Here is an 8,334-nt window from a genome sequence, read left to right on the forward strand (position 1 = left end):
GAACTTGAGAGAGGGATGATTTAAATGAACGGCAGTACATAATACGACTGCACCGATAAAACCATCACTTCAGTTCTGTATAACAGGTCGTCGCATAATCGTCGGGTTGTGGTAGTTGATTGCTGGAGGGACGCTTTGTGGTTAATTTATCTGTTCTTACACTTAAAAAGATAATAATTACTTGCTACAAACCCGAAAAGGACACACGCTGTGCTTCTAAAACCTAGAAAACCCTCGGAAAGCAAGGTTAAACAAAGAATAATTCTTTAATGGCGAAGCCACATGATTTTTCAAATCGTTCCTAGTCATGTCTCTGTCATCAGTTGATAGTGCTGTGTGTTTATCTTCTCTCCCTTTCTGTTGCTCACTCACTGTAGCAACGGGAAAGACAAGGACAGTAACTCTAAACGCTATATTTTCGAACGCAGAAGTATGGTGCAACATTTGCTACGAGAAATATAGCAGTCAAAACGGTGGACGATGGGCCATAGCAGAAGCTTTTGGAAAGCATGAATGCGTGCTGACTGAAATCTTTGCTAAAATTGATCAATGAATTTGAACGCTAAGCCCATGAAGGCACGAAGTACTTTCAATAACTTTCGATCGTTTCCTATTTTCAATGAAAAGGAGATACTTGTTGAGCTTCTCTTACCTAGGAAATCATTTCCAGTGAGTTGGACTACCGGCATGGTTATGTATTTAATTTTGCAACCGTGTTTCAGAAGGTTAACCAGCGGTAACTTTGGTTGCAGAAGCTGCTCGAGAGATGGTAATAATCTTTCCTCTGTTGTTGGAGCACTGGAAGACCGTTTGCAACGCCTCAAAAACACATCTCTTGCTTCGAATGTAGTCGTTTCTAGCAGGTACAGAAGAGCAATACAATTTTCTTCAAAGATAGAAGAACAATGATGGCTATTGTTTAATTTTTTCGATTATTTTGGTGATTTAAAACTACTGATATTTTTAGAACAGATCGAGGGGTGCATGCCATTCAAAATACTGCTCATGTTGATCTTCTAACTGATCGTGAACTTAGCTTAACGAATGTTTTGAATGTATTAAATAAATTTTATAGAAAGAACAACATTGGTCTCAGGTATTTTAACTTAATGTAATCTAGTAAACCAATTAAATCAGTGAAGTAGTGTTTTAGGACAATTTTAACATTTTGCAGGGTTTCTGCTATACGCCAAGTTGCAGATGATTTTAATGCTCGTAAATTTGCGAGGTTTCGTACTTACCTGTACAGAATAGCTGTGCCAAAGTACAACTTTGATTGCATAGATCCATACACTCCAATTTCTGAAGTAACACGTTGTTATTTCCTCAGGTAAAGCTGTATTATGTGTACATATATGTTCATGAATTACCTGCTTCTTGCCTCTTTTGAATTTTAATATGATGTCTGTCTAATCAGGAAGCCTGGCTTCGACATAGATGCAGTCCAAAAGGGATTGTCACTTCTCATTGGGACCCACAACTTCCTCTCTTTCACTGGAAAACCATCAAAACAAACACTTGTGAGGACTCCCATACGCAGAATTTTCTCTTTCACAATTAACCAAGGAGCTCCATTAATGTGTGATCTTCATGAGCCATTCTCAAACAATTTTGATTATTGGGATTTCATTGTTGAAGGGCGGTCATTTAATTACCGACAGGTAGGTCTAGTATATTTCTCACTGGTTGAGTAATAATTATCGCTTATAATATCATCAGACTTATCATTCACACTTTGAAACAACAGGTTCGTCGCATGATCGGCGCTCTAGTAGCAGTTGGTCAAGGGAAGTTCTCATGCAATGGCTTGCAAAGAATGCTTGACTTAGAAGTACAAAGTGATGAATGGATAATGTCCATCATTGCTCCAGCCTGTGGCCTTTATTTAATGAAGGTTACCTATAATGAAGACGATTTGGCTGTTAATAGGAAACAAAAGCAGTGCATTCAAGAATACTCAAACCTTATGTTTCTTTTGAAACAGCGGGAGCTGTGCCTGAAAGTCTAATATGAGTTTCCTCTCTGAACTGAAAAAACAGCGCTCATTGCTTAATCACACTAGGACAAGAGTAACAACAGTTGAGGGAAAAACACTTTTGGAGGAAGTATTACATGGGGAGCACTTTCAAAAGGAAATTTCAGAGAACAGCCAGTCTTGTCCTGGTTTTGTGATTGACACAAAACCAGATCTCCAAGTGGCTGAAATAATTAAATCTTCATTGTATCTTGGATCACAAGATGTAACCCAAGATTTTCAACTAATGAAAGATTGTGGTGTCACCCATGTTATAAGCTTAGGTGTTCAAGTTCCTCCTCTTCCACAGTTATCTAACTTGTCCTATAGTTTCATTCCTGCTCTTGATCTGCCTCATGAGCCCATAGACAATATGCTGAAAAAAACATTGCCTTTGATAGAGGATGTCATCAGCAAAGGAGGTTGCGTACTTGTGCATTGTAATGCAGGAGTATCTCGGGCACCAACAGTAGTAATTGCCTTCTTGATGAGTTACAAAGGTCTTACGTTTAATGAAGCAAGTGAATATGTGAAAAAGAAAAGACCTGCATCCAAACCAAATGCTGGGTTTCTCCAGCAGTTGCTGTCACTTGAGAGCAAAGTGATGAAAGATGGGACTTAAGACTATGACATTCAAAATATTTTTCGAAAAGTATTTATTTTATACAGCAGACTGGATAATCAGCTGGACAAACTATAACTCTGGAATGTGTGACCAGACACCAATAAAAAATACAATGAGACAATGACAATGAGCAAATTCATTAACTTTCTAAATATTTTCATTCTAAAAAAATAACAAAATTATTAATAACAATAATAAGTCTGTACAGATTTGTAATAAATATGCAATACAATAAAATATTATTAGCCATAAAAAAATATATGCCCCATATACAAATTTTGTGTACATCAATCAAAACTTGACAATAAACATCAAAAGAAAACTGGAATTGAGGTTTTTCAGTCTATTCCCCAAAAATATTAGTTTTATGAAACTAAAATCAAGAAGCAAAGGTAGTCACAATAAAATAAAATATACCGAGTTGGTATTAAATGACCCAACTAAATAGGTGTACGTAGAGTTGCTGGTAAAGAGTGTGTCTTGTTAGATGGGGAATCGCGAGCATGAGAATGTGCTAATGCCACCGAAAGACATTGTACCCATTCCTCAGCATTTTTACCATCTTTAGGTTTCAAAATGAGAGACTGATCTCCAGTAAATATTTCAAACGCTTTAGGTATATTGCGTGCCCCTCGACTGACCTTTACACTACGGATCTGGTTGACCTCAATCGGGGTCACATCCTTGTCATCCTTCTGAAACAAATATAGTAAGAGTAAAAGTGTAAAAGGAAAGACAGGCAGATTAGTTTGGTGGAACAGAAATTTAAAGCTTACCGATCCTTTACATGACAAATGTGCTGGAGACAAAGTGAAGTAACGGGTTCGCCACCGCCTGAATAAACGCCAACGGCCCTTTTTTTCCTTTAGCTGTCCTTCAATCACAGGTTGAGAATCTTGCAGAAACCCAACAGCTCGTTCAGGATGGTTGCAAAGAAAACAGCCCCAAAGGGGCCCATCAAGTATGCTATTCCCTCCTCCTCCTACACGTACACACTCTAGCACATCAAAAAAGCCAGAATGTCTCAGCTCATTCAGAAGAGTCTCCTGATCCTGGAAGTTAAGGAAGTGAATATGAGCTCAAGAGCTCAGTGTTTTGTTTTCTTCAACAAAACAAAGAAAAAACTTATTATTCCAAGTTTCTTTCCTTTTTTCTTTTTTAACAGACTTACCTTTGAACATGGAAATGCTGAAGTCACCACTGTCAAAAATGTCTTATTTTCACACTTCAAAATATCCCAACAATTTTTTAAGCTGCTGACAGAGGAGTCTCTTGAGCTTAGAGCGGACTGTGATCTAGCCTAAAAGTAGGTAAGATAATTAAAAACAAGACAGATCAGATTAACAGTTAAGTGTGGACTGAACAAATTTTAATGAAAACTGGAACAAAATTGTTACCTGTAAAGACAAGAACATCAAGTGAATCCAAATGCGAGGGTTTCTTGTTTTCATGGTGAAAAAGGTTCTATTGTAAAGACAATGTTCCCCTCTACCTTGACAGGCAAAATGTAGCTTAGCCACCTTTTTAGCTCTCCTCTCTGTAACACAAATATGACAATTATTTCAAAATATATATATAAAACAGAAGAAATTGATAGAAATAAGGAAAAAATTCTACCTTCAATGGTACACTTCGCTGGTGGTGGTATGCGCACAGACACATTCTCCATATATGCTTTGATTTTATCCAGGTGCTTCTCACAAAAATGTTGTACAGTATCTCTCATTGGATATGGTTCAAATACACTGATTCTCTGTAAAAGATAATAAAACATAACAGATAAATACATAAGTGTGCATTACTGCATCTCTATTGAATTTTTTTTTAAGACTGGTAAATTTCATTGTTAATATTTAACCTGAGAGGCAGCGGCCATTGATGCATTGTTTGTATTTGAATTACTTGATATAATTGTAACACTAGTGTTTTGTCGTCGAGGAGTTACTACACTTGAATATGCAGGAGTCTGGTTTTGATTTGACGCAGAAGAGGAAGGCTGAACTTGGGCCACATGATTACTGGATGCATATGGTGGAGCTGGAGTTGGGGCAGATGGAGGTTGCTGCTGCTGATGCAATTGTTGCTGCTGCATAAGTGGTTGTTGGGGCTGCGTGACCATATATGATGGCTGATGTAGTGTTGGAAGCAAAGGCTGAAGTTGCTGCTGGTTTTGAAGTGAGTTTACTGAAAAAAACAAAAACAAGTAAAACATCAACATTTTAAAGATGTAATATTTTTGAAATTTGAATTTGGTAAAGGCAGCACACCCATAACATGATGGTTTGCTATTTGGCTGGATGATAGCTTTGACGTATGTGAAGAGAGCACAGACTGAGATGATATTGAACTTTGCAATTGAGACTGCTGGGACGAGGAATGTATATGAGTGTGCTGAAGTCTGGATCCCACAACATTGCCTGCTATAGAAAAAAAACGGGTACATTACAGACAGGATTTTAAAACTTTGAAAATAGATGAGTTAAAATAAAATGAAAGTTGGAGAGTAAGTTACCAGGATCTCTAGTAGTGTGGACTGTTACAGGAGGACCATTTAGCGGAAAAGAAGTCGAGATTGAAACCAACTCACGATCATCTCTCAAAACAGATCCACTGCCCCCACTGTGAAAAATACCAATATTAAAATTACTAAAAACTAAATATTATTTCATAAAACAAGGTTGAGCAACATAATTGACGATAAGCATACATGCTGGAGCGAGCAGAAGCAGCAGAATCTTGAGTTGTTGTGACAGTGACTCCACCACTTGATATCCCATACTGACTATTTCTTTGATTATTATTGATAGCAGTTACAGAACGATTATTTGAGCTCAGTGAAGTTTGAGCTAATGGTCCAGGGATGGTAGGTGAATGTGCCGAGCTACTATTTGGCACTAAATTAATTTGTTGTGTTGAACTGAGTCTGGTCATGCTCTTATGTAGTCCTCCAACAGACCCCAATCGGCTACTGTTACCACCTCCTCCCCCTCCAACTCCTCCTCCTCCACCACTTCCTCCACCAGCTGAAATGTTGTTGGTCACACAAATTAGTCAAATCAATCAAATAAGTGAAGGAGATGAACAACAGGCTTCTTAGCCGTTAACTTACTTATATTAAGTCTGGTCATACTCCGATGAGCCCCGGTGACATGCAAGCGCCCTGTACTTCGACTATCACCTCCTAGCCTTGGCCGACTTAAAACAAGCCTATTAGCCTCTTGTCTGTTAAGGGCACCATTAGCTTCAGAATGAGACTGGCGATTGCTGGCAGCGCTTTTCCGCCCTCCAGTACCATCCAATAATCCTGTTTCAGAACTAGCAGTGCCACTACCACTTCCTCCAACTTTCACAATTGTAACTCCTCCTGAGGTTAAATTCACATGAGGGGCATTACGGCTCTGACCACATTGGCGAACCCCTTGCAGCATTTTGTCAGTGAATAAAACAGGATAAGAGCTACAAAGCCGTGTGGCTTCATGCAAAAGTGTGTGTTGCGAGCCCCTATCTGCCTTAGGCAGATGCTCCAGAACAAAATTCAGAGCCTCTTGAGCCCTATCTTTGCTCAGCTTACCAACTGATGATATTACTTGAGCAGCTAGGCATAATGTATTTGGATAACATTCCACAACTTTCTTAATTTCTGACAAGTGATCAATTAATAATTGAGGTCTCTTTTCAGCCATGTTCACAAAAACTTTCATTGTATCTGAAGCAGTAGAAGCTTGACTCAGATATTCACAAAGCTGAGGTAAGCTTGGTTCCAAAAGAGCAGGTTTGTTCTTAGCTATCATAGCAAATAAAGAGAGTAATGCCAGCTTTTCATGATTTTCACAGAGTGGGAGGAGTGATACTAAAGCCATTGCATGCTCATGCACAGGTTCTTTTGTCACCTCATAAACTTGTGGGACAACACGACATAAAGAAAAGTTTCCTAAAAAAAGAATGATATTTGTTTAAAAATGAAAAAGTTGTAATTTTAAGTGAATTTACTTAAGTGCCCGTGTAAAAAGTTTACCTGATATGATTGAATCAATTATCAACTGGATATGTTTGGACAATAGATCTGCATTTTCAATGGCAGCAAGTGACAAGTATGAAGACATATTCCGGGAAAGTTCCTTGTTGCCTTTATGAAGAAATTTTACTGCAACTGGAAGAGCACGACGCATGACTTCCTTTTTGTTGTAGTTCTGTCAAAAATATAAATCCAGGCAGCAATTAAAATACAGAATTGTATAAAGTATTTATGTTTCACACAATTATGGTTCACAACACTCTATTTTACCAGAAAAATGCAAGAGATGATATCTGAAGAAATTTTGGCATGTGGAGGGTCTTCATCTCTTGCAGATGGTTTCAGATTGTGGTTAAGGCAGGATTCCAGTAGAGACACAAGTGCCTCTGAATGCTGCTCAATCGAGTTAGTTTCTCTAATAAAATAAAAAATAGTGTTAAATAATAAGATACGGCAGATGAATGAAATTTTCAAACATTTTTGCCACTGCACCTGATAGCAGATGTGACTCTTGTAATGCAGATTTCAACAACACTTTGATCATTGTCGTTGTTGGCATAATCAGGAAGACTTGCAATCTCAGAAATAGTAGTAACAACTTCGGTGAGATCATTTACAATTTCAGCATCAGCCACAGAAAATAAATCCCCGGCCTTAAAATAGAACAATGTTTTGGGAGAAAAATTTTTAATGAGAGAAACATATGACAGCTTATGTCAAAAAATTATTAACTATGACAATACCTTAGACAAATCCTTTTTACTTAGGACTTGGGTGAAAAGTTCGTGCATTCTTACAATTCTTCTAATTTACTGCACAATATATGATAAATTCTGCATCTAAGTCTGTTGCAACCTTTTAGACAGATAGAATACAAAAATTAAAACCGTTGCAGTTCAATTAAAAACCATGGTATAATAGACTTGACATTGTAAATGCAATATTTTTCCCACAATGTTTTGTGTAAGTCCTATTTATAAAAGACATGGGTCCCGCAAATTTTAATGTGACAATATATAATGTACATTGAATGTTAACGTCTTGTCAGACAGTAGAAACCGTTGAAACCAGCACAGACACCTGTTGAATGGAGCCCCAGTGTGCTTTCTGGTAGGTTTCGTCAAGTAAAAACTCTAAAAAAACAAAATACACCTAACGAATCATGCCTGAGACCCAGGTCGAAACAAGAATTTAAAGGAATTGTCTTCACAGTGAAAAGAAAAGTTTAAGAGACATTTATGCCGTCATTCGAATGTAATAAATACACCGCGATAACAGGGTCGCGGAAACTGTGGTGACAGAACAATACCTTTAATAATAACAAAATCCAATCGATTTCGCTGAAAGTCTGCGATTGTTCACCTTTAAGAGACTTTCAAAACACAGCACTCTAAAAAAAATGTTATTTTGGAAATGTAAACATTAGGCACGTAACCAAACAATTCTGTACTGATAATGATCACCGCATGACCCGTATTGGGAAGCCCAGAGATTAATAAATAGTACCTTTGTTCGACTATTATCCCAGCGACGTTAAGCCGACACCTTCTTTCAGGCAATGCGAGAAAAAGTTGCTATCTTCCCAGCCATTTTCAACCACGTAAACATCAGAGCAGCCGCCTCTCGCCGCCTCACCTCACCAGACAGGTACAGAGGTTGTCCAGTTTAGTGCGGATCCGC

General features: G+C 38.0%; 3 protein-coding genes across 6 annotated transcripts in view; 2 read left to right on the top strand and 1 right to left on the bottom strand.

Annotated features, from left to right (window-relative positions):
* The first annotated feature begins 304 nt into the window (after positions 1–304).
* LOC113202110 (tRNA pseudouridine synthase-like 1) lies at positions 305–2,008 on the top strand. Its single transcript, XM_026416191.2, has 6 exons — positions 305–669; positions 753–863; positions 968–1,096; positions 1,175–1,330; positions 1,418–1,661; positions 1,748–2,008. Exons 1-6 carry the CDS (start codon positions 620–622, stop codon positions 2,006–2,008), a joined length of 951 nt encoding a protein of 316 aa, XP_026271976.1. The 5' UTR covers positions 305–619.
* Position 2,009: 1 nt separating this feature from the next.
* LOC113202111 (dual specificity protein phosphatase 19) lies at positions 2,010–2,766 on the top strand. Its single transcript, XM_026416195.2, has one exon. It carries the CDS (start codon positions 2,010–2,012, stop codon positions 2,634–2,636), a length of 627 nt encoding a protein of 208 aa, XP_026271980.1. The 3' UTR covers positions 2,637–2,766.
* The window catches only part of LOC113202105 (protein melted), a 7,011-nt gene continuing 1,330 nt past the window's right edge, over positions 2,654–8,334 (bottom strand). The window contains exons 1-16 of one of the 4 annotated variants that reach the window (XM_052273048.1): positions 8,161–8,301; positions 7,964–8,044; positions 7,398–7,509; positions 7,147–7,307; positions 6,925–7,069; positions 6,655–6,829; positions 5,749–6,570; positions 5,347–5,662; positions 5,152–5,258; positions 4,907–5,059; positions 4,498–4,823; positions 4,257–4,392; positions 4,037–4,176; positions 3,811–3,939; positions 3,416–3,691; positions 2,654–3,334 (exon numbers count right to left, since the gene is read on the bottom strand). In XM_052273048.1, coding sequence (XP_052129008.1) covers positions 3,080–3,334; positions 3,416–3,691; positions 3,811–3,939; positions 4,037–4,176; positions 4,257–4,392; positions 4,498–4,823; positions 4,907–5,059; positions 5,152–5,258; positions 5,347–5,662; positions 5,749–6,570; positions 6,655–6,829; positions 6,925–7,069; positions 7,147–7,307; positions 7,398–7,445 — 3,189 coding nt within the window. In that variant the 5' untranslated portion in view covers positions 7,446–7,509; positions 7,964–8,044; positions 8,161–8,301 and the 3' untranslated portion in view covers positions 2,654–3,079. Of the gene's footprint in view, positions 3,335–3,415; positions 3,692–3,810; positions 3,940–4,036; positions 4,177–4,256; positions 4,393–4,497; positions 4,824–4,906; positions 5,060–5,151; positions 5,259–5,346; positions 5,663–5,748; positions 6,571–6,654; positions 6,830–6,924; positions 7,070–7,146; positions 7,308–7,397; positions 7,510–7,963; positions 8,045–8,160; positions 8,302–8,334 lie in introns of those variants that run through there. The other 3 variants (XM_026416181.2, XM_026416179.2, XM_052273049.1) reach the window with 3 other exon arrangements.

Source organism: Frankliniella occidentalis, unplaced genomic scaffold (assembly GCF_000697945.3).
Source record: "Frankliniella occidentalis isolate FOCC.00 unplaced genomic scaffold, Focc_3.1 Scaffold241, whole genome shotgun sequence".
NCBI lineage: Eukaryota > Metazoa > Arthropoda > Insecta > Thysanoptera > Thripidae > Frankliniella > Frankliniella occidentalis.